This window comes from Canis lupus, chromosome 5 (assembly GCF_048164855.1).
Source record: "Canis lupus baileyi chromosome 5, mCanLup2.hap1, whole genome shotgun sequence".
NCBI classification, from domain to species: Eukaryota; Metazoa; Chordata; class Mammalia; order Carnivora; family Canidae; genus Canis; species Canis lupus.
Genome location: NC_132842.1, coordinates 68,477,899 through 68,505,444, shown reverse-complemented (window position 1 = coordinate 68,505,444; position 27,546 = coordinate 68,477,899). Strand labels below are relative to the sequence as shown.

At 38.5% G+C, this 27,546-nt stretch overlaps 1 protein-coding gene across 2 annotated transcripts in view; it reads right to left on the bottom strand.

The window, feature by feature from the left end:
- Positions 1-26,159, bottom strand: part of NETO2 (neuropilin and tolloid like 2) — a 58,761-nt gene extending 32,602 nt beyond the window's left edge. Inside the window, exons 1-6 of one of the 2 annotated variants that reach the window (XM_072827272.1) lie at positions 25,842-26,159; positions 14,339-14,395; positions 11,482-11,622; positions 10,589-10,837; positions 5,894-5,938; positions 5,684-5,811 (exon numbers count right to left, since the gene is read on the bottom strand). In XM_072827272.1, coding sequence (XP_072683373.1) covers positions 5,684-5,811; positions 5,894-5,938; positions 10,589-10,837; positions 11,482-11,622; positions 14,339-14,395; positions 25,842-25,875 — 654 coding nt within the window. In that variant the 5' untranslated portion in view covers positions 25,876-26,159. The remainder of the gene's footprint in view (positions 1-5,683; positions 5,812-5,893; positions 5,939-10,588; positions 10,838-11,481; positions 11,623-14,338; positions 14,396-25,841) is intronic. The other variant, XM_072827273.1, reaches the window with a different exon arrangement.
- Positions 26,160-27,546: the final 1,387 nt, after the last annotated feature.

The window sequence follows — 27,546 nt, the reverse complement described above, 5'->3', positions numbered from 1 at the left end:
AAAGAAGAGTCCATTGATGAGGCAAACTTGATTATTCTCTTATTTTAAGAAATCGTCACAGCCACCCCAGCCTTCAGCAGCCACCACCCTGATTGACAGCAGACATTCACACTGAGGCAGCAAAAAGATTACAGGACTTGCGAAAAGCTCAGATGCTGGTTAGCATTTTTTTTTTTTTTTAGCAATAAAGCATTTTTGAATTAAAGGTATGTACATTATTTTTTAGACATAATGCTATTGCACCCTTAACAGACTACAGTACAGTATGAACATAACTGTTATATGCGCTACAAAACAAAAAAAATTCATTTGACTCCCTTTATTGCTGTATTCACTTTGTTGTGGTCTGGAACTGAACTGGTAGCATTTCCAAGGTATACCTGTACATTTGTCATATACCAAGTTTCCATACATGTGTAGTTTTCTTTTTACTTTTAAAAAGTTGAAATATAGTTCATAGTGTTATATTAATTTCAGGAGTACAACACAGTGATTCAACAATCCTACACATTACTCAGTGCTCACCATGGTAAGTGTAGTCACCAAACAACATTATTACAGTATTATTGACTAAATTCCCCATGCTATACTTTTCATGCCTGTGGCTTATTTATTTTATAACTGGAAGTCTATACCTCTTAATTCCCCTTATCTACTTCACCTATCCCCTCACCCACCTGCCCTTTGGCAACCACCATACATGTGTAGTTTTAGATACTTTATTCAATTTTATTAGTTTACATATCCTGCTGACAACTGCATTCCATCCAATGACCACAACTTTATCTTGGAGGATTGTTTTTACTCAAAATTGTTATGGTTCTTCTGAACATTTTCCTCTTCTGTGTGAATTAGCCTGCCAACTTCCCTGGAAAGCTCTCTTGGGATCTGGACTGGAATTACTTTAAATTGATAAATTAGAGAACAATGAACATTTCTGTGATACTGAATCTTCCCATCCATGAAAATGATCTCTCTCTCCCCATTTCTATAGGCTTTCTTTTATGCATTTCCATATAACTTTAACATTTGCTTCCTGGTACTTTCTGATTTCTTAATGTAAACGGTGCTTTAAAAAGTTTTATTTTCCAACTGACTTTGGCTCTAATAAAGAAAAGCAGCTGATTTCTACAACTGATGAACTGTTCTTTCTTTCCCTCATTCTGTTGCACTGACCAGGATTTCAAAATACTACCAAATAAAACACTGACAACAGACATTCTTGACTTGTCCTGAGCTTAAAGGAAATGCTTTTAAGGTTTAACCATTAGTTATGTTTGAATTAGGATTTTAGTAGATACTCTTCATCATGGTTAAGATGCATTCTCCTGTGATGGAATTTCTAATTTTTATCAAGTTTCACTGAGTATTGTTTCTGCATCTATTGATATATCTGGATTTTTTCCTTTAATCTGTTAATATGGAAAACTATATCATTTGATTTTCTAATATTAAACTGTCCAAGAATTTAATTTCTAGGTCATGATTTCTAAAAAAAAGTTTATTAGGTTTAGTTATTGCTTAGTTTTTTTGGTCTCCCTCCCCCCTCCTATAAATGATCCTGGTTTATTTATTTATTTTTTTTTAAATTTATTTTTTATTGGTGTTCAATTTACTAACATACAGAATAACCCCCAGTGCCCGTCACCCATTCACTCCCACCCCCCAGATCCTGGTTTATATATAACTCTCTCTCATGCTGTTTAGTTTTGATAGAATTGGCTAGGGAATGTTTTTTTCCTTCAATTTTCTGAAACTTTATATAACCTGTTCCCTGAGTACTTGGTAAAATCCAGTCTGATCAACTTTTCTATTTACATAGTTAAGTACAAAATCAATTTTGTTAATTTGGTAAGATTTATTCAGGTTTTCTATTTCTGATTTAGTTTTTGTAAACTTTATATATGTATGCAAATATGTATGTACACACATACACTGTATATTTCAGGAAATGTCCATTTAGACTGTTTACGAATTTATCAGCAAAAAATTACTGTTAGTATTTTCTCTAATAGTTGAAATAGTTTGGTTACGGAAAATTTCAAATGTGCAAAAGGAGACAAAGTAATATCCTGAACATCCTGTTCCCATCCTAGCCTTACCAGTTATCAACATCCCTCCCACATCTGCCTCTCACATACTGACACAGATCCCAGAGACTTCACAGGTCAACAGTTCTATGTGTATTGCCAAAAAATGCTTAAAAAATTATCTCATACTATTATCAAACTAATCTCTTATCAAATACCAGTGTTCAGACTCTGGTCTTGTAATGTTTCCTACTTTTATAGTTTGAATCCACAAGTTCATTTCATTTTTGTTTTAATCTACAGATGTCACTTTTCCCCCCTTTGTCATTTATTTATTGAAGGAACCCCCAGGTTTTTTTCTTTTGTTCAACAGGTTTTCTTCAGTTTTGAGAGTTCTAAAAATCTCTGCTATTGTTGATTCATGACCTTTTCCATTTCTTTTTTAAGATCTGAGAGTGCATGCCCCTAAGAGCACAAACAAGGGGAGAGGCAGAGGGAAAAGGAGAGGCCGACACTGCTGAGCAGGGAGCCCAACACAGGGCTGGATCCCAGGACCCAGGGACCCGGAGATCACAACCCGAGCCCAAGGCAGCCGCTTAACCAACTGAGCCACCTAGGTAAACTCATGACCTTTTCCAATTTTAAGTATTATTTAGGTCTTTTATGCTAAATCAACCATGGCAGAAGTAGGCCTATAGTTATATTTTACAAAGGGCCAGCTTTTCGCTTTGCTGATTCTTTTTAAAATATAATTTATTTCTCCTTTCGTTATTACCCTTTCTTTGGATTTCTTTGGTTATTCTTTTAACTTCTTCAGTTGAAACTTAGTTCATTAAATCTTTTTCTTCCTCTAAAAGAAACATATAAAAACTCCCTTGTAGTACTTTTAGCTGCATCCTACATATTTTGAGGTATAGTATTTTCAATATCATTAAGTATGTTCAAATTTCTATCATGAGTTCTTCTGTGACCTTTAATTGCTAAGTGGTATATATTAAATTACCAAACATACGGGTTTTAAAGTTATCTTTTGGTTGTTCGTTCCTGATTTAATTGTATTTTTGTCAGAGGATGTTCTACATAATACTAAGCATATTTGACTTGTTTTTAGTCTAGAGTATGGATCAGATTTTATAAATGTTTCGTGCATGCTTGTAGAGAATGCATATCTTCTGGATATTGGGAGTAAGACACCATGTTTTATCAGGCATAATGTGTTGTTTAAATCTTCTGAGCCTTACTATTTTTTTTGGTATGCTTAATTACTGAGAGGTGAAATTAATTACCCACTGTAATTGTGGATTTGTCAGTATTCCTCAGCAACTGTCAATTCATATTTTGTACATTTTGAGACTATATTAATACATAAAACTGAAAACTGCATCTCATGAATTTGTGACATTTTTATTTCAATAGCTATATTAGATCTCTTTTGGTATTTGTCTGTTATATCCTTCCTGTTTTATTTTCAAATTTTCCCATAGTTATCTTAAAACAGAATATACTTGGATTTTAAATGTAGCATTTGGTCCATTTATTATCTTTTCCCAGAAAGATCTTAATTTTGCCCACATTCTAAAATGACAGTTGAGTGCTGATTTTTAGATTGGCAGTTATTTTTTTTTCTCAGCACTCTGAAGACATTATTCTATTGTCTTCTGGCTCCAATTTTATTATTAATGATTCTCATAGCTTTTTTCTCTAGTTGCTTTAAAGATTTCCTCATTGCCTGTTGTGGCCAATGTAGCAAGATGTCAATTAGAACTTTTTTCTTGCTTTGGGAGTCACTTTGTGTCAATGCTTTTTGTCAGCTTGAATGTTTTGATAAACTGTCAATACCTACCCCACCACCACCACTTCCTGAGCTACATTGTGGGTTATTTTCTCAGGTCTATATCCTTTAATAACTATACCTCTTACCTGAGGAAGTTCTACTTGGTTATTTTTAAAGGGTACCTGGTCATTTCTTTTTTGTCTTTTTGATTCCTTCTTGTAAGATATCTAAAACACTTAATTTCTTAGGGATTTAACTTCTTGCTGTTTTGTCTGCTAATTCACTCCTGGTGGGTTGTTTGCTTAAATGTTTTCTAATTTTGAGTTGTGAGCTTACCTTCAGCAGGGTTTTACTGATGGCAATCCTGCGGCCTCCGTGGTTATTTTGTATTTATTTCTGCCAGGTGTCTAAAAAATTTTTTTGAGGCCAGGACCATTTTGTTAATTCTAAACAAAAATTGTTTCCTGGATTGGGCATGGCATGTAAATTACATACATCCCAAACTCTAATAAAAACAGGTCTCTAGATTAAAGTTTTAGGGGAAACAACAGAGGCTTATACTGAGACTGAGCCCAGAAAGATAAGCTTCTTCATTATTAACCTGTATTAGTAGAAGATGCGTCTAATCTACCATTTCACAGCAATTATATCTCCCTTTGAGGGTTCCAGTTTTATATGAGGGATCTCACAAAGGTCATGTGAGCCCCAAGCCTTTTCCATCTCACTGTGGATATTAACACCAAGCTCCTGGCAGGTCTGTTGGTAAGTAGTGGGGAGTGGGAGTGGGGAGATAAAATTGGCAAGAGGCACTTTTGCCATCAATTTCAGTTTTCAGTTTATTGCTCTGGTTTATAGTTCTCTCTTCATTTCTAGCCCATAAGAATTACCTTTTTTTTTTTTTTTTAAGACTTTTTTTATTCATGAGAGACACAGGGAGAGAGAGGCAGAGACACAAGCAGAGGGTGAAGTAGGCTCCATGCAGGGAGCCTGATGTGGGATTCAAACCCGGGACTCCAGGATCACGCCCTGGGCCGAAGGCAGACGCCCAACCTCTGAGCCACCCAGGCGTCCCAAGAATTACCTTCTTTTTAAAAGAAAATCTTACCTATGCTTTTAAAAGGGTATCTGTTATCTTTTACCCAATGTTTCCAGGTGTTTTGTAAGTCAGATTTTCATGTTATCTAATCCATCCTATTACCATAACTCTAAATTTGATTTTCATAATTCTTTAAAGGTTTGTTCTCTTATCCTCACTTTCTCTTTTCACATATATCCACATTAAATATATTTTTCACTGTGAATATTCCTAGAAGTATAAATTAAAAGCAAAAAGCAAAAGTAGTTAGCAACCAATCTCAATCTGTCAGAGTTATTTAAAAACATCCTTCCCTGTGGTACTTTCCAATAAAAGCTCTACATCGTTAGCAGAGGACAACGTGGAAAGAACACAGAACCAAGGCTCACTAGATTAATGTTTTGTTTTAGATTTCTAAGTTTTGGTTTTGACACTGCCATGACCAACTAGAGAACTCTGACAAGACACTTCAATCTCTTGTAGTCTATTTTTCCCTCTCATAAAGTTTTTTTATGAATTGATGATATGGATCAATACTTGCACTCTCGATTCAGGAATACACAGATTTTAAGAATCTCCATGTTTGTATGCTATTCCTGAAACTATACTGTAGTTAACTATAACAATGCTGAGATCTTAGGTGCCCAATCTGATTGAAATAAAATTTTTATTTTATTATTTTTTTTAAATAAAATTTTTAAAAAGTTGTAACAGCTGTTTGTATAACAGTAACTATTAAAATAATACATTATGCTCATCACTGTCTTATGTTCTTCTCTAAAGTGACTCAATACATAATAATACCTTGGCTTTTGGAGTAGCTTTAATTGTCCATATACAATCAACTGCTTGGCCAGGTTTTGTTTTTTCTTCTTGTTCTACCTGACTAGAACGCACTATTCCATCAGCTCCCGAGAGCTCAAACTGGCAATCTAGAAAGAATAGATGAATGATGTTCAAAGGAAAATAAGATTGATCAAAATGCCATGAGGAAAAAGAGGTGATATACTAAACCTGGGATGGGATTTAAAATACCTCCTAGGTATGTAAAGTCTGGATCTGTAATAGAAAAAAGAAGAAAGTAATTGGCATTGAGATAGTTAAGATTTCATGTCTTAAGTTATGTCTAATGCTTCATTTAACAGCAAAGCAAAAGAAAGATTTCATTGGTGTAGACTACAGATCACTTTTTTTTTTTCCCCTGGGCATGAAAATAGTTTATAGGTTCTTGTTTACAGGAACAATGTTTTTTAAAATGGTAATGTTTATACTTTTGATCCCATCATGAGTAACTTATTTATGCCACCTGGATACATGTAGCCTTCTGTCAATAGCAACAGTTAGTCAACTGATGGATGAATAAAGAAAATGTAGTATACATAACACAATGAAATACTATTCAGCCTAACAAAGAAAATTCTGTTACATGGTACAACATAGATAAACCCTGAAACATAACACTAAGTGAAATAAAGTCAGACACTTAAGGACAAATATTAATATTGTACAATTCCATTTACTGAGGTTTCTAGGTTGATCAAATTCATAGACAGTACCAGAAGCTGCAGGAAAGGGGGGAATGGGTAGTTTGTGTTTAGTGGACACAGGTTTTAGCTTGTGTTAACAAAAAAGTTCTGGGAATGAATAGTGGTAATGATTGGGCAACACTGTAAAAAGGTACTTCACAAGTACTTGTACACTTAAAAAGGATTAAAATTGTGACTTTTATGTTATTTGTAATTCACTACACACATACAAGGTAGTAGCTAGTGAGGAGTGTTTTCAAAATGGCAGGGAAAAAATGATGAGGCGATATACAGAATACTCTGCTCTGTGAAGTAGTTTATAGAAGATTAAGAACCAACAGCACATATCACAATAACTGATTTCAGTAAATTGATTTGATTTTTATGAACTAAATCAATTAACTGAAATAATGACACTTTAGTATCAAAAAGATTTTTAAAAATCTTATATATGAATCAGCTCAGACTACTTATAGACATCAAAAACAATGTTCTTAATTAAATACTGTTTTTAAGTATTAAAAATCAGGCTTTTTAATACATAAAAAGTCTTACTTGAAGAAAAGGAGCTCTTTTTCTATTAGTTTATGTATCATAAGAGCAACTTTATATGGATTATAGTTAAAATATAGACAAATTATAATAAAACACTTAAGATTTCTAAACTACATTTCCATTTTATAGTACTTGAGAGTCTCTACATACATCATGCTTAGTATCAGGCTAATGATAGCAATACCAGGAAAACTATGTAATATCCCATTTTGTAGATGAGGAAACTGAATGAGAGATTATGATTTTCTTAGACTATATTTATAATGGCAAAACTAAGGCTGAGCTGCAATTCTCCAGGCAATTTTTCTTACCCTACCATATTGCCTTTATAATGTGGGTGAAGATTCCATAGTTTTACCACTGAAAGAAAAAAATATCAAAATAAGTAGGTAATGCATAATTAGCTAATTATGACTGTGTTTAGTTATTTCAAGTCATACTTATAAATTTGTCTAGGGATCAGTAAATCTAGAAGACTACTACTACTGAGAAATTAGTGTATTTTAAAGATTTTATTTATATATCTACCTATTTGTGAGAGAGTGTACATGCCCAAGGGAGGAGGCAGAGAGTTAGAGAATCTTAAGCAGACTCCATGCTGAGCATGCAGCCCAATGTGGGGTTCGATTTCAGGATTGAGATCGTGACCTGAGCCAAAATCAAGAGTTGGACACTTAGCTGAGACACCCAGGCACCCCAAGAAATTAGTATATTTTAAATGAAATTCTCTAAGTTATTGGTGGTATCTATTGAGGATAGAGGACTCTTACAGGACTGCTACTTCCTGGAAGTAATGGATAATTTTGGAAATTTTAATGCAAGAGTGACAACATCCTAGAATTATTGCCTACACATGAAGAAATTCTGATTCATTTGGCAGGTAGCTCCTATGACTTTTTACTCCATTGCTGTTTATTTATTTATTTTTTTAAAGATTTTATTTATTTATTCATGAGAGACAGACAGAGAGAGAGAGAGAGAGAGAGAGAGGCAGAGACACAGGCAGAGGGAGAGGCAGGCTCCATGCAGGAGCCTGATGTGGGACTCAGTCCCAGGACTCCAGGATCATACCCTGGGCTGAAGGCAGTGCTAAACCGCTGGGCCACTGGGGCTGCCCTCCATTGCATTTAATTAAACTTGTCTTTGACATTTCTCCACAAAAGAACTGAAATGTTGTTATCCCCTTTCAGCAAAGTTGGATTTGGTTTATTAGGTTAAAAAAGGAAGTCTCTGAGATGTATTTTCAATTAAGCTAAAAATTTCCCCCCTACTTTTTTTTTTTTTTAAATAGAACTATGCAGAAAGTATCTGGAATTAAAAACAGTTTTAACAAGAATTGAGCAGACAGTTAAATACAATAAACTGTGTATTGAAATAGGTTTTGCAGGCTATTTAAAGATACTGAAATATTTTAAACTAGCAATTTTTTCATTCTGGCAATTTGGTGTATATAAGTCTCATTTGAACTTTCACATTGTTTTGATAATTTGGTAATTAAAAAATTTTATTTTAATAAAAAATATAATGTACATATACAACCACTATCCACTTAAGCAAAAATTAAAAACAAATTATTCTAGGATTCAGCAATTGTGTTCCTTGGTATTTATCCAAATTAGTTACAAACCTGGCAAGAAAAATTCTGCATATAGATGATTATAGCAAGTTTATTTGTAATTGCTAAAACTTGGAAGCAACCAAGATACCCTTCAATAGAAGGGATATACTATTGTACATACAAAAATGAAATATTATTTAACACTAAAGAAATGAGTTGTCAAACCATGAAAAAACAGAGAGGAAACTTAAATATATATTACTATGTAAAAGAAGCCAGTCTGAAAAGGTTACATACTGTATGATTCCAACTATGTAACATGGAAAGAGCAAAACTACAGAGATGGCAGTATCAGTGCTTGCCAAGAATTAGGGGAGAGATAAATAGGTGGAGTACAGAGGATTTTTAGGGCAGTGGAAATACTTGGTATGATACTGTATAGTGGACACATGTCATCATACGTTTGCCCAAATACACAGAACACACAACACCAACAATGAACCCTCAGGTGAACTACGGGGATGGGAGCTTTGGGTGACGATGTGTCAGCGTGGGTTCATTCACTTTAACAAATGTACCACACTCTGGAGCAGGAGGCTGATTCTGGAAGGCAGCTATGTTTGGAGATCTATGGTGGTAACTCTCTTTTTTCTGCTTAGTTTTATTGGAAACCTAAAACTGTACTAAAAAATAAAGTCTATTAGATAAACTTTACTTCCTAAGATGTTATCCTTTGGCATTGACAACATAAATACTGAAACAATACCTAAAAATTGCCACGTTTAGTGACAAGAAAAAAATGTTGATTATCTTGTTTAGGCAAATAGCAGGTAATATATGTGTATGCTGTCAGTTACATAAAACTAATAGATACAGAAAAACATCTGAAGGGATACACACCAAACTGTTAACAGTGGTTTTTTATATGTAGAATGGTAAGATTATGGGTATTTTCTTTTCATTTAGATATATATATGTTTTAAATTAAGAAACTTCTTACATGAAAACAAATATATGCAAAGAGATGAAATAATTGGTATACTGAGTTACTTTTTCACCTCGTTAGTCTTTAAGTTGTTTGAAGACAGCGGCAATAACTTGTGTATCTTTGTGTTTCCGAGTTAGGGATATGCATGGTTTTATACCAGAGAGGCTTTGCAGTTCTCCAACTGTTTGCACATACCACAGGGTAGGGTAAAATAGGTAGAGGGGGCTGAATGAAGACCCTAATCCTAATCCTCGGAACCTGTATTACTTTATATGGTACAAAAGAGTGAATATTACAACACAAGATGGTATGAAGGGCAGGATTTGGAGAAGAAAGGGCAATGTGAAGATGGAGGCAGGGATGGGAGTGATGTGGCCACAGATCCAGGAATGCTGGGCTAGAAGCCATGAGCAATATGGATCCTTCCCTAGACTTCCCAGAAAAAATGTGGCCCTGCTGGGTTTTCTGCCCTCAAAAACTCTGAGAGAATTTGTGTTTTCAGCTGCTAAATTTGTACTTAGCTAATTAAGGCAGCTTCAGGAAAATAATACATCAGGCATTCCCATTTTACCAATAGCAACCCTCAGGTTCTACTGCGCTGAGTAATCTCATAGCTGTCAGGGAGCAGGGAAAGGATTCAAACCCAAATCTTTTGCCTCCAAATGCAGAGCAGTATTTTTTCTATTGCTCAATATTTTCTAGAGATTATTCTTTTTTTTGAGATTACTTATTCAAATGAGTAGTTAATTGTCATTCCAATGGAAAAACCTGACAAAATTTTATTAAGGATTATGAAAAGATAATTTGCTGAATTATCTTTTAAAATATATTTATCTTGATGTTTCTAGCCTTGATATACATTATAAAACAAAGAAATCTAAGAAAAATGTGATACCATCGATGAAATGCTTCAAAATTCAAGTGATACAGTTCTATTTCCAATTTTTGGTTTTATTTATTTTCCTTTTGGTCCTGCTCATTTCTTTAACATTTTGGTTTGTATAACTTGACTAAATTCTCTTTTTCTAGACATAAGATTCTAAAACCATAGTGAGACCCACTGAAAAACACAACTTCATTACCTGGAATAAATGAATATTTTGCTCGAAATCCCAGTCCTTCAAGTTCTTCATCAGAACTAAACTTAATCCACATGAATCTCCCTGTTGATCTAATTAGGGGAGGGCTTTTCACACCACAGTAACGATCTATAAGTGGAGAGAAACCAAATGGCCCATCTCGAACCTCCAAGTGGTCAAACCGACATTCAAATGATGGTTCTATATAATAATGTTCATCAAAGGTCAACTCTATTCTTTGACGTGGCGCCGCTAGAAAATAAGAGCAAGCAAATCAGGGCAACACAAACAAAGGAAAGTATAAACATCCTACACAAGTGGGAAAAGCAAAACAACTGCTCTGTTATTGTTGCACAGAAGACAATCATAATGAGGATTGTTATATATAAAACTCATAATTAATGTTGCACTATATATCACTAATAACAATGCTGCTTTGGAGAACTATAGTGATTTTTCCCTTTGGAATAGGTTATTAAATTAGTTAAATGTACTTAATTAAAATTAGAGTAGAAGAGCTAACAGTTCATGAGATACAATGAATAGAAAAACAAAAAATGACAAGAACTAATGTAACTTTGGACATAAATTTGCATAAAGCATAAGAGATGCTAATAAGTTTGAGTTTCTTTTTTTAAAGGTTCTTACTAGAGAAGTTTCTCATATATACTGATATATTTAGCTGAATTATATTTTAGGGGATTCAAAATTCCTATAAAATTTCAACTATTATTTTGTTAATGTGTTCAATATTCAGAAATATTTATAATTACTAGGGTTTAATTCAAATACATGCTTACATTTTGTTCAAACTGGCTTAAACTGGGCATCTTACCAATGTACTTAGTTTTACAATAAAGTTAAAATTCATCCATTAAAAGAAATTGGTCAAATACCTTCCAAAATGTAGATACACTCCTTGTTTGGCGGATAAGAGTCAGGATAATTTGGTGAAGCAAAATGACCTCCATTGCTAGTTCGAACCCAAATGCCACACTGGGTTGCAGGAATATGCTTGATTCCAATATTTTGTCCATCTTAGGGAAAAATGGCATTAAAATACAAATTATAGCAAAAGAGAATAGCATTCTGCTCTTTTCCCCACAATTTAGCCAAACAATTGCCCACTCTATGTTACACATATAGTGTATATAATTTTGCAAGAGCCACTGCCAAGTTTAGCACAACAAATTGAATACAGCAGAAATGAGAGAAAGGTAAAATTGTATGCTGTGCTGGTGGGAAGAACTTGCTGCCAGAGGACAAGTTTGCCCTGTAGGAGAGTGGGGTAATAAAATGCTTAGATTTTACAAGGGCAAAATCATGTGGAAGAATCTGATAAATCGGTGCAACTCTATAAAATTCAGTTGTGACATAAAAATAAAAGGATCCCAGGGGTTTATCTCTGATGTGGTACCTCTATAATTAGTTTCACACAAAAAAACCAAATAGGATCCAAATATTATAAAGAGATTTTAGTTAAAGATTGTAGATTGAACACATGCATTTAGTTCTCTTTCCTTAAACTTTGGTAACAGTACCGGAAGTTTTTTAAGGGCATAAACAAACTCTTAGAGAGGCACAACGAGGTAGGTACAATCACAAAAACTGGTAGTACTTGGTGTACTATCCTGCAAGCAGGATAAGGCATGACAGGTGGTGGTGAAACTGTGCTTCCTAAAAACATGAGGCCTGGCTAAAAGTCTATTTAGAATCAATCTGATTTCTAATACCCTCTCCTCTACAAATCTAGGTACCTGCTGTTCTGTCATCCTACCAGAAAATGAGATTATTCCTCTGCAGAAGAAGATAAAGCAGGGCTACTAGACTAGGAGACACCAGGCACAGCTGAGGGTGACAGTACCAACCCGCAAACAAGGAGACCAGTGAATGGCATTTCTGGCTTCTTCCCCCACCCAACTTCTTTCAAGGCTCTCGGTGAGATGCAGAACCTCTAAGCAGAAAATGGAAAGCTTCCTCTCTGGGGACTCTAAACAGTCCAAAGAAAAAGACCCACCAGTGTAGGTTCAGGGATTCCCCACTGTGGGTCACTCACCAGTGTGAGCCATAGTAAACAAATCCCTTCTACACTTGGAGATAGCTAATCATCAGATTTTAGTGCTCCTCTCATAAATAAGAGTAGAATTCAAGGGTCACCAGATATTTGAGGAAAGCTTCTAATATGAACAATGAACAATGAATAAAAACAAGAAGAAAGCAAATCTGAGGAAACAAAGATGATGTAAAAAAAAAAAAAATCACACACACACACACACAAAACAAACAAACAAAAAACAACCTAAACAAAACTGTCATTTAATCTCCTTAGAGAAAATGAGAGTATATCTATAAAATAAGAACAAGGGGAAAAAAAAAAAAAAAAAAAGAACAAGGATACTTTAAGAATATTCAGAAAATAAAAATTTTCTAAAAATAGAAGAAATGAAAAATTAGTAGAAAGTTTACAAATTGTAGCCCTGGGCCAAATCTGGCCTGTGGCCTGTTACTGTAAATATAAAGTTTACAATGGAACACATCCATGTCCATTCATGTGCCCGCGATCCACAGCTGGTTTCTTTTTTTTTTTTTTTTTCCACAGCTGGTTTCATACCACAACAGCAAAAGTGAGTAGTTGCTCCTGAAACTGTAAGGCCTGCAAAAATCTTAAATATTTACTGTCTGGCCCTTTACAGAAAAAGTTTTCCAATTCTTGGTAAAATTGGGGAAGTCTCAATAAAGACTGAGAATAAAACCGTAAAAGACAGTTGGAAAATAGAAAAAAAAACAATAAAATACTCCATACCCAAATAAAAGTTTCTTAAAGATAGGAACAGAAATAGAGAAAGGGGAATTTAAAAAATCAAGCAAAGAAAAAAGGAAATAAAAATTTCATAAACTGAAAGACAAAATTTTCATGTGGAAAAAGCTCTATGAGTGACTTAATGTAAATTCTGAATACAGATGTGATCAGAATTATGACAGAAACAGGTGGTATAGAGGGAAAGTACCAATATATAGTCAGGGATGGGAAGTGGGTACAGGAAAGGGCTAAATGCTCATCTTCCATGGTGGGAAATCATTCTCTAATACAGTAAAACTGAAATAATTAAGAAGGAACAGTATAACATATTATTTAGAAATAGGAAGGGAAATACCAAAAGATTCAGCTAAAATTCTGGTTACCTCCATGGGGGAGTCACAGAGGGTGGAAAACTGCTTTTTCATAATTAACTTTTAGAATGCTTTGATTTTTGTCATTTGTATGTAGAACTCAGATGAAAATAAAAAGTGAATCGGGAGATGTACTAAGCTCTGACATGAAAATCTTGTTCAAAAAGCAAACTAGTTAATCTTCTTTCATAAACAAGGACAATCAGAACAGGTCCACGGGGCTCTGAATAAGATACTGATGGAAATATTTCATTTGTCTACATTGAAAAAAGGGATTTTTATTTTTGCTGAATGATAAAGCACGAATCTCATTTAATTTTTGGACATAATCCATAATGTGCTAGGAGCTACTAGTGATGCCAATTTAAAGAATTTATCAGGGCAAGACTTTATGTTGACAATTTACTCCAGTTAACTGCAGTGGAACCCAGTAAAATTGAGGCTGATAGGTTGACAGAAAGCCTTAGGTCACTGCAACACCCTAGAGGGATTATGGAAATAGTATCCAAAAGCTGCAATCCTTTCCAATAAGGCATCCCACTGTCCTGAATATGTGGTAAGTTATCACTGGAAATACTTTACCTTGGGTCTTTTGGGCCACAGCAATCCCTTCGACTACAAGTACTGTTATTAACAACACTAGAGAAATAATAGAAAAGAAAAGTTAAAAAAATAGAATCTATATCACATTTTACTAAATCTATAAGGAAAATCAGATGATAAAGAAAAGATTAATTAAAGCTATTTCTTACTAATGTTCACTCTCAAGATTTTTAAGGGTTAAATGTTATGTTCTGCTTTACCATTTGGCACTTAAGACAACCCAAGAAAAAAATACAATTGATGCTGTACAAGCACTAACAGCATGTGGCATATAAAATATTTTTCAACTTATGATATATTAAAAACACACAGTTTTTTTGCAACAAACTTAGTTGACCTCAGTCATCCTATATTTACTGTACTCCATCTCAAAGACTTTACATGCATTATTTGGGTAGCTCTACAATGTATTATGCCAGTAAAAGTTCAATTAGATTATCTGACTTGTGAGAGCATTTATAATAAAGACAGAAGTAAGGGGGCAGCAGTCTCCCAGAAATAAATTCAAGACGTTTAATAGTTGTGCAGTACTATGGTGTCCTGCATTACAAAAGCCAGCATGTTTAGAAAATGAAGCTTTTCCCCCAAGTTGAACATTTCGGAGACCCAGTCAACAATATATTGAATTGTTTTGTGTATGTATTTTGATGATTCTTTTAAACATTTTATTTTTATGAATGGTGCACTGATATCTTTCACCCTCCCTTTCAATGGAAATCACAGTGCCTCAAAGTCCTGTGTGAACTGGAGTTTTTATTATTCATTCAGTCAATAAGCACTTACAGAGTGCCTACTGTACCAAGGGATAGTAGGCACCAAGGATACACAGATGTTTTGGGGTGGGGGGGATACAGCAAAATAGTTAAGATTATGGACTTTATGAGTTAGGTAGATCCAAGTTGGGGTTCGAGTTTTGCTGTGTACCAGCTGTGAGGCCTTTTTAACTCAGTTTACTTATTTATAAAATGAAGACATTGCCCTAGTAGCACCAACCTCATAAGGCTGTAGAGAAGATTAAATAAGATGATGCACATAGCAAGGGTTATAAGCTAGGCATTCTGTGAAATAAAGGATGGGAAACTACCATCCTTAAGAAGTCAATCTATTGTCAAAGAGAATTTACAATACAAGGTGAAAATAAGTTTAATAGGAGTTATACAGAAAGCATAATGGAAGCAGAGACAGGAACCATTCATTCTGCTGGGGCTTAAGAGGAACAGAGTGAAGATAATTTCAGAAATAAAAGGTATATTCTCTTTGGATATTACAGGCTTCAACCCAGGATACAGAGAAAGAAACAGCTTGGACAAAAACACGGAGGAGCACTGATCTGTGGAGGGTCAGCACAAGGAGGGGAAATAGAGGTATACCAGGTGAGACAGAATGAGGCCTGATCATAAAAAGCTGTCACACTAAAGAGTTTGGACTTTTGACCCTAATGAGAAGTCATTTTGTATTTTTATTTCCAAAAATTTTAATTATTTATCTATTAAGAAGGGGGAGGGGCAGAGGGAGAGAGAATCTTAAGCAGGCTCTTAAAACCCCTAAGATTGTGACCTGAGCCCAAATCAAGAGTAGGACACTTAACCGACTGAGCCACCCAGGTGCCTCTCATTTTGAGTTTTTAAACTAGAGAATGACATATTACATCTGTCTTTTAGACCAATAATCTGATGGTTTCATGGAGTCTAAACTGTTAAAAGAGAGACCATTCAGGAAACAAAAATGGTAAGGTCTTGAAGCAGGGCAGTGGTACTGGAAATTGAAAGGAGAGACTTATAACATGATTCAGATGTAGAGTAGTTGCAGATGATTTACAGGATGAAAGCAGTGAGAGAGATGAGGGTGGTTGAGGTTGTGAGAGAGCTGAGGTAGTGAGAAATGAGGTTGAAGAGGTTGCTAGTTAAGTGACTGCTGGATGGTCATACCATTGTTCATGCAATAGCATGTACTGAGTATCTACTACCCAAATCACCAAAGTAAAAAGTAAATTCTTGCCAGTTGTTTACATTTTATAATCTAGTCATTGACATCTTCATCTTTAGTTTCCTGTATCCTTGCTGACCTTTGTCTCCTCTGTTTTCTCTCAACACCTTTCACTTCCCCTTCCCTTTCTCTGGTTGCTAGTAGTCCTGAAGACCTCATTGTCATACAAGAACAATTCTCCTTTCAAAATCTTCACAACTTTGCACTGGATCAGAGTTTGAGGAATGGAGAACTGAAACATTTTTTTATTTTTTAAAGTTTTTCTCTATTCATGAGACACACAGAGAGAGAGAGAGAGAGAGAGAGAGAGAGACAGGCAGAGGGAGAAGCAGGCTTCATGTAGGAGCCTGATGTGAGACTCGATCCCAGGACTCGAGGATCGCACCCTGGGCTGAAGATAGGTGCTCAACCGTTGAGCCACCCAGGGTCCCCATTTTTTTTTTTTTAAACAGAGTATTTATGATAAAAAAAAAAAAAAACTAGAGTAATATTAGGTATCTGGCAATTCAGCAAATAACACATCCGTTCGTATCAATTTATCTTGTTAGAGGACACTATTTCCCAAGGAATATCATTTGGATGATACATAACTGATCAAAATTTTGTGCTCAGTATACTTTTCATCCTGAATCACGGGCATAACAATTTACTAGTTTTCAAATTTATAATTCACAGTATAGAAGTTAACACAAAGACCGACAGGGCAAGTAACAAATCAACAAACTGAAACCAGGAGAGCAATGGCAGAACTATGGCAAAAGGGTGAACCGTGCCAATAAAATTACATAATGATCAATAAAATTTGGCTATGTAATATATCTGACTTATGAAATTTACAGAGTGTGACTGTGGTAGATCATTTTATTTTTTAATATTTTATTTATTTCTTCATGAGAGACAGACAGAGAGAGAGAGAGAGAGAGGCAGAGACACAGGCAGAGGGAGAAGCAGGCCCCACGCAGGGAGCCCGATGTGGGACTCGATCTTGGGTCTCCAGGATCACTCCCTGGGCTGAAGGTGGCGCCAAACTGCTAAGCCACCGGGGCTGCCCTGGTAAATCATTTTAAAAATAAAATTGTAAGCCCAAATAAACCTATTATTCTTTTCTACTTTACTTAGAGGGTTGCTCACAATTTTCTTTTTCCCCAAATGTTAAAAAAACTATTCACAACTAAATCAACCAAATGAGCAGTGCTACTGAATATAAAAGTGTTATATAAAGAACGGGGTGAATCTGCATGACAATTAGGGATACAAATATTTAGTGATACAGGTGTGACTATTAATCATTCTAAATTCTATATCATAATAAACATAGTTTCCTCCTAGTTGTATAAAATAGGATCTTTGCAAACTGCTTGTTGTAACCAGACTGAGATAATAAAACAAACTCCATTAATGTCAAACACTGGAATTCTTCTGTGTTTAGTTCCAACCACATGTCACTATTCCCTTCTTCCTCTTACCAAAAGGACCAATAATTACTCAAATCCAGAAATACCATACATTTCGAATTCAAAGATAATGTATCCAAGAAGGCCCTTCTTCTTTTCTTTTCTTTTTTTAAAGATTTTCTTCATTTCTTCATGAGAGACACACAGAGAGAGGCAGAGACATAGGCAGAAGCACATTTCCTGCGGGAAGCCCAATATGGGACTTGATCACAGGACCCCATTGATCATGACCCGAGTCATAGGCGGATACTCAACACTGAGCCACCCAGGTATCCCATGAAGGCACTAATTCTGCAAGGTAGATCCATGACAAAATAAAAATTCTAAACTCTATAAACATACCACTTAGTTATATAGAGAACTGCTTGTGATTTGATGCTTAAAGTGGGAGTGCCCACCATTTCTGCTCATACACCTGGTTCTGGAGTTTAGTCCAGGCCTTGTAATAATGTGTATAGCTGGGTGGCTCAGTCAGTTAAAAGTCAACTCCTGTCAGCTCAGGTCATGAACTCAGGGTCAGGAGACTGAATCTGACCATGAGCCCCATGTCAAGCTCCACATTGAGCTTCACCCTGGACTCTCTCTCCTGCTCCTGCTCCCTCTGTCTTCCCTCCACCCCTTCCCCTCTCTTAAAAAATTTTTTTAATGAAGACTTACATGATACAGAGAGACTCTGTGGAAGGTGCTATATACAAGTCCTCAATGCTGCTACTTTTACCTTAAATCACTGTCATATTCGCTTCTTTCTCCCCAGGCCTTCTAGTTTAAAGGCCTTACCTTCCACTGGAAAAGTCAAGATCAAGTTTATTCTTTCTATTGTTACTTAATAATGGAAACTGGCCAATGTAGTAAATACTGGAAAAGAGATAAATTATTATTTATAGATAATGTTACTCAATGCCTAGAAGTCCCAAGAGAATTACTTGGAAAATTATTACCCTTAGTAAGAGAAGAGAATAAGACTAAAATAAATTAAATAAACAAGTCAATAAATTTAATACAATGGAGAAACAGTAGGTTTTGGATAATAAAACAATGTAAAGGTAACAATTCTTCCAAGTCATGTATTTAAATATATTTGAATCAAAATCTTAGTTTTCTGGGGGACTAAAAACGTTGCTGATGATCATCTTGAAGACTTTTTTATATTGGCCAAGGAAAATTAGAAATAAAGACATAAAATACTTAAAAATAATATATACTTATCATAAAGCTGTAGTAATTCAAAATGTAGCAACAGTATAGAAAGAAACAGATGATTTGTCAACAAACATATCCAGCCCCCACTGTGTGACAAGCCAGTCCTTGAGGCTAAAGCAATGAACCAAGCAGCCTTGGTTCTTATTCTCAAGGAGCTTAAAGACAGAAAAAAAAGAAAAAGTTTAAGCAACAGACACATAACATATATTTCAAAATTTATTTTATGTATGGTATTTGAAACTCTCAGTAAAAGGATAGGTTTAATAAATGATTCTCAGATAACTTAATAATTATTTGAAAAAAAAGAAAGCAGATCCTACTTCTAAGCTAAACAGAAAAATAAATACCAATACCAGATTGAAAAAACAAAAAGGTAAATTATGTATGTATCCTTCTGTGTAGAGAACACCTTCATTTATTCAAGACAAAAACTACAAAAAACTGAAAAAAAAAAAAAAAGATTATGCCACTAGGAAAATGTGCCAATAATCGAAACAATACATAAATTTAGACTAATATTTAAATAAAGATACCCTGTTGGTCAAGACAGGAAGCTGACATACATTGTCACTGGACTGCAAAGTGACATAACTTTTTGGAGGTTAACTGGTAATATATACTGGTGTTCAAAAGTGTACAAATCCCTCTGGGCAAAGTCTACATGCAGGTGGGAGAACTGGATCAATCACTGGGACAGTAGTGTGCACCACAATTACTCAGAGAGCTTACTAAAATACAGATTTTGGTGGATGGGGGTTACTTCCCGAGATTTTGACCTAGTAGGTTTGGGGTAGGGCTTGAGAACTTGCATTTCCCTAGTGATGCTAAAGCTGCTGGGGGGGGCCCACTTCACAGGCCAACTGCTACAATAAAAGAATGAAAATATACTGCAAGAAATGCAAAGAGGCTGCCCCTTGTCTCCACTGGTGATGGCAGGGGCAAGTTTGGGCCTAGATGGATGGGGCAGGGTAGAGGGCAGGCAGATGAGTTGGTTTTGGAAATATTGGTGAATGCTCTGCTCTGGTACCTAATCTCATAATGTTTCTACAAATATTTCTTATTTCTGAACATCTGTACTTGCCGTGGATCTCCCTTTGCTTTCACCAAATTACCTCGGCACTGTCTAAAACCTGCCTTTTCTAGGCACTTTCAAAATTAATTTTATTTGATAGCATTCAGATTTTTCACTTCTATGACTATTAATGGTTCTGTCTGGGTTTGTTTTTTACTTTAGCCTTTACTTTTACGCAGTTTATATCAGATAGAATATATTTGTGTCAAATATATTCTTACTGTGGAAAGTAGTAGTCAAGAGGCTAGAGTGAAGGCTATCATTCCTAGGAACCTAACTTCTTATTGTTCAGCTGTATACGACTTTCCTTCTAAGTTCATCTTAAAGGTCCAACATGGATCTACCATGCCTGTGTTAGAGTCAGCAAGAATGAAGAAATGATAGAGGACATTCTTCCTTTTTTTTTTTTTTTTTGAGGACATTCTTCCTTTAAAAACATTTGCCCTGCCCGGCTGGCTCAGTGGTTTAGCGCCGCCTTCAGCCCAGGGCCTGATCCTGGAGACCCAGGATCGAGTCCCATGTCAGGTTCCCTGCATGGAGCCTGCTTCTCCCACCTCCTGTGTCTCTGCCCCCCTCTCTCTCTCTCTCTGATGAATAATAAAATCTTTAAAAAAATAAATAAAATAAAAAAATTTGCCCAGAATCTATAATGATCTCAAAATAAAAATTTTAACTGAACAAAAAACACTACCACTTTCCCAAAGTTGCACACACATCTAATTAGCTAGACTCACTTAGTCACATGATCATACCTAATCCTAAGGAAAGCTGGAAAATCTACTCTTTCTGTTGGGTGGTCATGGGCTTAATTAAAATTCAGAGAATTACTGAAGTGTAAAATGGATGTTGGGAGACAACTGGGTATTTCTGCCATAGTCCCCTACAGTCTATTCTGTACTCAGCAGTCAGTGATCCTTTCAAGACATAAACCAGATCATATCACAGCCTTTCATAAAATCTTCTAATACAGTCCCATTACATTTAGAGTAAATCCATACCCCTTACTCGGACTTCAGATGTCCTTAGTGATTTAGCATCTAACCACTTCTCTGACCTCCCAGTTGCTACCTATTGCTACACGGGCCTTCTTCCCATTACTTCAATATACCAAGCTAATTCTTGCCTTAGGGACTAGCTTATTCTTTTTGCCTAGAATCTTTCTGCATGGCTGGTTCCTCCTGTCATTCAGGTCTTGTGAGGCCTTTCTGACTTCTAAAAAAGCTCTACATTTTCTCCTTCATCCTTCTTTATTATATAAATACTGTAATTATTATTTATATCGCTCGATATTTTCTTGCTCATTATTTGTCAATACCTACCAGAAAGAGGAACCTTGTCTGATTCACTGATGCATCTCTAGGGACTAGAAGACTGCCTGGCCCACAATATCATTCAATAAAAGCTAGATGAATAAGCATGACTAAGCATGACCGTGATTAGGTCTTTTTTGTAACTACAACATACAGTGCAGAGTCCATCCTGCATTAACAAATTAAGAAGCACGCATCTTGGTTAACAGTAGTCACACAGATGATCCCGCTTCTTTTATCTAAGCATAAATCAAGGGATAAATCAAAGAATTGATTTTTATTTTTCTTTCCAGATATCTAGCCACTCCTCTTACTTTTCTCAAGCTGGCTCAATTTACCTCTGTTAGTAATTAAATGTGCCTCTTTCTAATAAGCCTTCCTGTTTTAAGCACCAAACCATTAAATGTAAAGTTTGTAGAATCTATCACGAGGTGCCAGGGTGCAACCACCGCCTAACTGGTCTCCAGCTCTCCACTCTTTGGTATAATGAAAGCAGACTGGAGTTCCATGAGAGTCCACGTACTACTTGAGGTAGTAGTAACTTGTTTTCAGTAAACTATGTTCCACAGAACAGAGTACTCAAATTTAATCAAACTCACTTTTACTTATTGGTTAAGAAAGAAGATGGACTTGGCAAACTTTGGGATCATTCCAGTCTACATATGCTAATCAGACTGCTAACCATTTTAAGAAAGAGTAACCATAGCAGAAGCACTTTCCTTCCTGCAGAATGTGACAATCTCCTTGCTGGCCAAATGCTCTTAAGAGGGCAATTTTGGATGTTCTCACTTTACAGGAGTCTTCTTTAGACATCGACATCCACAGGAACAAATTTAAAGTGACCAGGTCACATTTTAAAGAGTGTGTGGTATCTTCTCACCCACTAGTGCTGCAATTTCCAACATATTTCTCTAGGCATATTTAAACCAACATGTTTTAATGTCATTTTGCCTAGGAAGAATTGAACTTTCAGATTAGTACACTGCAATTTTGTGAGGGATACAACACACATGTTCAAAAATATCAGTTTTTTGGGGAGGGCTGCTCTGATGAGCCTTTGAGATGGTGAGATTGCTCACCAACTAGAACCATCTAGTTCTTATCATCTTGGTTTAGGTTTTTGAGTACCCCCTGAGAAGGGTTCCTTTTGAGGAAGTTCTACTGTTAAGGAAAATTTGGAAACCAATGGACCAGATAACATTTTAGGGTTCCCCTTTCCAACTCAGAGAAAGTAATAACTGGAATCTCATAGTGACTCAGGGAGACAGACATTTTTTTAAATCATCAACAATTACCCTGCAGGAGCGTAAATTTAAAAATGAGACTGAAAAAAAAAACTACAGGAGACTGTACTAAATGGATAGTAATTTATTGTGTAATGGATAGTAACCAAGAACGGAATTTGAGATTACTTTAAAACTTTAGATATGATTTTTATTTATAGTTTATCTTTTTTTCTTATTTCAAAAATGAAAGTGATTTGAACACACATGGGTGTGTATTACAGGGCTGCATGTTTTTTCTAACAGGTGAACTTGGTTTCAAAACACAGATGAACTAGATTCTAGTTTAAGGATTTACTATAATAAAACCAGTGTTTAGCCGGACTTCAGTTTTCAGCATTAAAACATTTCCTCCAAATTCTGGGGGAAAAAGCCAAAAAGTTAATTTTTAACAAGACTGTGCTTAAGAACTTCACTATTAAAGAGCTAGCTTTCTAGTACTGTACTTATTTTTGTATAGTTTACTGATTTTTGAATGAGGTGTGAGAATGAAAGACAGGAGTTAATTTTTGTCAGTCTCGCATAAGATTTTAAAAATATAGTGCTGAGGGATATTCGCGCTGTTACACAATAAATTTAACAAGAGTTTATACAGATTTAAATATAACTGAGTCTAATACGATTCTCCGAAAATGTGCAGATGAATAAAACAGTAAAAAATGGGCTCATAATACTGATGCAATATTTTCGTGTGACTATGATGCTTACTTAACTTTGACAGAAAGTTAAATTTTATAAGACCTGGAGGGATCATAAACAGTTAGAAGTGAATTTTTCCATTTTAACAACGTATGAAAGATTTAAAAACCTAGTAGAATTATCCTTTTGTTCTCACTGCTGAGTAAAACAAAAAGAATCAATGGCATCTTTTTTTTTTTTTTTTGTGAATCAATGGCATCTTTTTTTTTTTTTTTTTTGTGAATCAATGGCATCTTAAAGAAAATTACCTATTACTTAAAATCTCACACATTCATTATGGATGATTTGTTTTAGTAGAAACTGACCATAATACTGCAAACAAGGCTTTTGGTAGGTAATATCCATAATTATGCAAATATTAAATAACTGCTTCTGATAAGAACCTCTTCAGTGTTGAAGCAATTCACCTCACAGGACACTTAAGGGCTGTTTTTCTTGCCTTGACGCACACAATGAATGGAAACACTAGGAAAATCCAGTGTTTTACCAAAAGATAATTTTTAAAATTAAAAATAACAATTTTTGTATAGGTAACACACATTTGGTAAAAAAAAAAAAAAAAAAAAAATCAAGTGCTACAAATGAGGGTGCAGTGAAAGAGAAGTCTTCCCTTCGCTCTGTCCTCTCCCAGATTCCCTTCTCAGAATCAAGTTTTGTTAATTTCTTGAATCTCCCCAGACCAATTCCCCATATTTACAAGCACACAAACTTTAGAAGTCTTAATAGTCTTTCATCTCTAGCTAGCCTACAACTGTAAGTTAGCTTGACCCTTAAAACACTCTAGCATGTAAAACTACTGTAAGATTTACTGTACATTAAAAAGAAAAGCCAGATACTACACTGTTTTCACTGTTGGCTCTGCCATCAGCACAGAATCTTTTCCTGAAAGGTGCAACAGCTCAGTGCTTTACCACAGTGGCCAGAGAGGGCAGTGTGCACCAACGACCAAGGCAGAGGCAGAGAAGCTGCAAAAAACCCCTTCATTCAGGAGGATCAGGGAATCTGTCCTATCCAGCTCAGTTCCCTGAAGTTGGGCAGGTAGGGCTCTAGAACAGGGCTGCTTCTCCCCAGGGGCTGCCCGGATGGACTGTCATGATGTTGATGACCTTAAAGCGATCAGGACAATGAGGCACATTCGGATAATGGAGCACCATCAGAAGAAACTACTGTGCACACACGATTTATTTTGAGAGAATAAGACAATCTTAATTTCCACGGAATGGCTATATAAATCAGATTTATATATAGGAAAACTATATGAAATTAACACCCGAGTTTTAAATTTTAATGTAATGAAGAAACCACTAGGAATTCATGGATGAGTGAAGTGTGCACTAGGTAACTGGGTTACCTTGATACAAACTGTAAGTGTCCAGTGGGTAAACATTTTAAGTTGAACTGCTAAAAGCTCAGGAAAATCTGGAAAGCAGGTAATTTGTCCAGTTAAAATTAAAAGCAAAATTACACTGAATTTTCTAATGAATCTGAAAAAAAAAAAAAAGTGTTAATCCGGAATGGGGGAAAAAAACACCCACCATTTGTCACTGTGCGAATACCGGGCTACAATAAGCTCCATGTAACGCTGCTAATACAAAACCTTAACTCCTGACCCAATATAAAAGAACACATGTCACAGCCTGAGCAACGTAGCTCTTCAGTTTTCAATTTCAATCAGCGGGGGGGAGAGGGGGAAGCCCCGTTTCGGTGGCGGTTTTCCTCTGACGACCGAGCAAAGGATTTATGCCACCCGAGTTTCGGAAGCAACTTTGTATCACAGTCTTAATTATCTACGTCAATATATTTCTATCTAGAATAACACCTCCAGGGAGAGGCGAAGCCGTTGAGCACGTTCGGGAGCTTCGTGCACTTGGCGAGCCGCCGTGTTAGTTCCCGGTTCGGGAGGCAGAGCGAACCCGGCAGGCGGCCGCGGCGCGGCGCTCCGAGGTCCCGGGAGGCGGCGGGCCGGGCCGGGCCGGGCCGGGTCGCGGCGCCCGCAGTGGTGCCGCAGCCTCCGCGGCCGCAGCAGGTGGGACCCGGCCCGGCGCACAGGCCCTTCGGCCGCCCGCCGCCCGCCCGCCCCCCGCCGGCGCGGGGCTTTCCGAGAGCTGCTCCGCGGCGCCTCGGCGGGGGCTTTTGTTGTCCGCGGGGAATGACTTTCTGTCATCAAAGGCCGAGGGAGAACGGCCTCGGCCCCACTTGCACGAACCCCACAACTTTGCAAAGCCATGAGCGGAATTGCAAGGAAGGGGCGCGAACGGCTCGGAGGGCCCCGCCGCGCCGCTGCTCCCCGGCCCCCCCCGCGCGCCCCGGAGCGCCCCGGAGCCTGCCGGCCCGCAGGAGGCTGGGGCAGCCGCGCGGGGCGGGCAGGTGCACCCGGCGACCCGCGCGGACCAGACAAAGAGGCGCGCGGGCGCCCGGGAGGGACGCGGGGACGCCGGCCTCCGCCCGCAGGGGGCGCCGTCCGGGCCCCGCGCTTACCTTTGAGGACCGCGCACAGCTGCTCCAGGGCCATGTTCCCGGGCGGCCCGGCGCCTCGCGAGGGGCCCAAGCGGCGGCGGCCAGCGGCGCTCACGGCCCGGCCCCCATCGCCGGCCCGCAGGCTGCCTCCCCGCGGGGCAGGGCTCAGGTCCGGCCGCCCGCCATGCCCGAGCCCCGCGGCGGGCTCCCGCGCTGCCCGAGCCCCCCGACGGGCGCCGCCTCCAGCTCCGCGGCGCTCCGTCCCATCGGCCGCCCGCGAGCCCAGGCGCGCTGGCGCGAGGGGCAGCGCCCGCACGGGCAGCTCCGAAGTGGCGGGCGCGGGCAGCCCAGGCTCATTTAAGCCGGGAGCGCGAGCGCCGCGTGCCGGCCGCGCCGCCTGCGCGCATGTGCCCGCCCCCGCCCCGCCCGCCAGCCCGCCCGCGTGCCCCCCGCGCCCTCCCCGCGCCCCGCCCGCGCCCTCCCCGCGCCCTCCCCGCGCCCTCCCCGCGCCCGCCCGGCCAATCGCCAGGAGGGCCCGCCCGCGGCCTCGCGCCCCCGGGGGGCTGCGCGCCCGCGCCCGTTGGGCCGGGGCCGGGGCCGGGGCCGGGGCCGGGGGCGGGGCCGCGAGGGGCGGGGGCGGGGGGCGCTGCTCCGGGCCGCGGGCGGCGGGGAGGGCCGAGCCGGCCCCTCCCCCGCCGGGGGCGCCCTGGGGCGCCGGCGGAGCCCTCGAGGCCTCCCGCCCGCGCCGCCCCCGCGTGGCCCGCCAGCCCGTCTCCTCTGCCCCCGCCGGCGGACGGGGGACCTGACCCCTCAGCCCCAGGGACCCCAGGTCAAGGTCAGAGCTCTGCCCGGCTGGCCCCTGCTCACAACCTGCCGCGGGGGGAGGGGCGGGGGGGCTCGCCTCCCTCGGCGCCAGGTGAGTTAACCGAGGCCCTGGGGATCCCGCTGCTTCCGGGGGGCTTCCCTCGGCGGCCCGCACGGCTCCCAGTACTTTGCGCTCCGCATCGCCTCTCTTTAACCCTCACACCCACCCCGTGCGGTCGGTACTGTTAGAGGATGGGGGTGTCGAGGCCAGACAGGTTAAGTAATTGGTCCAGAGACTCCCGGCGAGGGAGGAGGCCGGGTTGTGAATCCGGGAAATCTGCCTCCAGAGACTGGCATCTTGTCCACTAAGCCGTGCTCATGGGGTCGCTTGACTCTGCTGATTAAAAAACGACAAAAAACCCCAATGAGCCCAAACTGGCAAACTGCATAATGTTAATTATCCCGTCTTATTTTTCTCACAGTAATGATCATGCTCTGAAATCACCTGGCTCATCTTATTTGTTCGTCACCTATATCCCATTTACCCCTACACCGCTAAAATAAGAGCTGCTTGACAGCAGGAGGCTACATTCATATAGTCGCTCAACACGTACTGAGTGCTAACTATGTGCAGAAAACAGCAATAGGTGCTGGTGAATTAAGACTGTGATTAAGGCTCTACCATAATGGAACGTTTGTGCCTGTATCTGACCCGTAATAGGAACTCCATAAATACTTGTTAACGAGTTATATAGTTAAGGACAATGTTAGGCAACTGAACAAATTCTAGGGATGTCAACCTCTTCCCTCTTTCCTTCTGTCCCTCTAAGAAAGGCACAAAAGTATTCACAACGTTTGAAAGTGAAAACATACTTAACAGCAATTAAATAGCAAGATATTTAGCCCTTCATCATGTGCTATG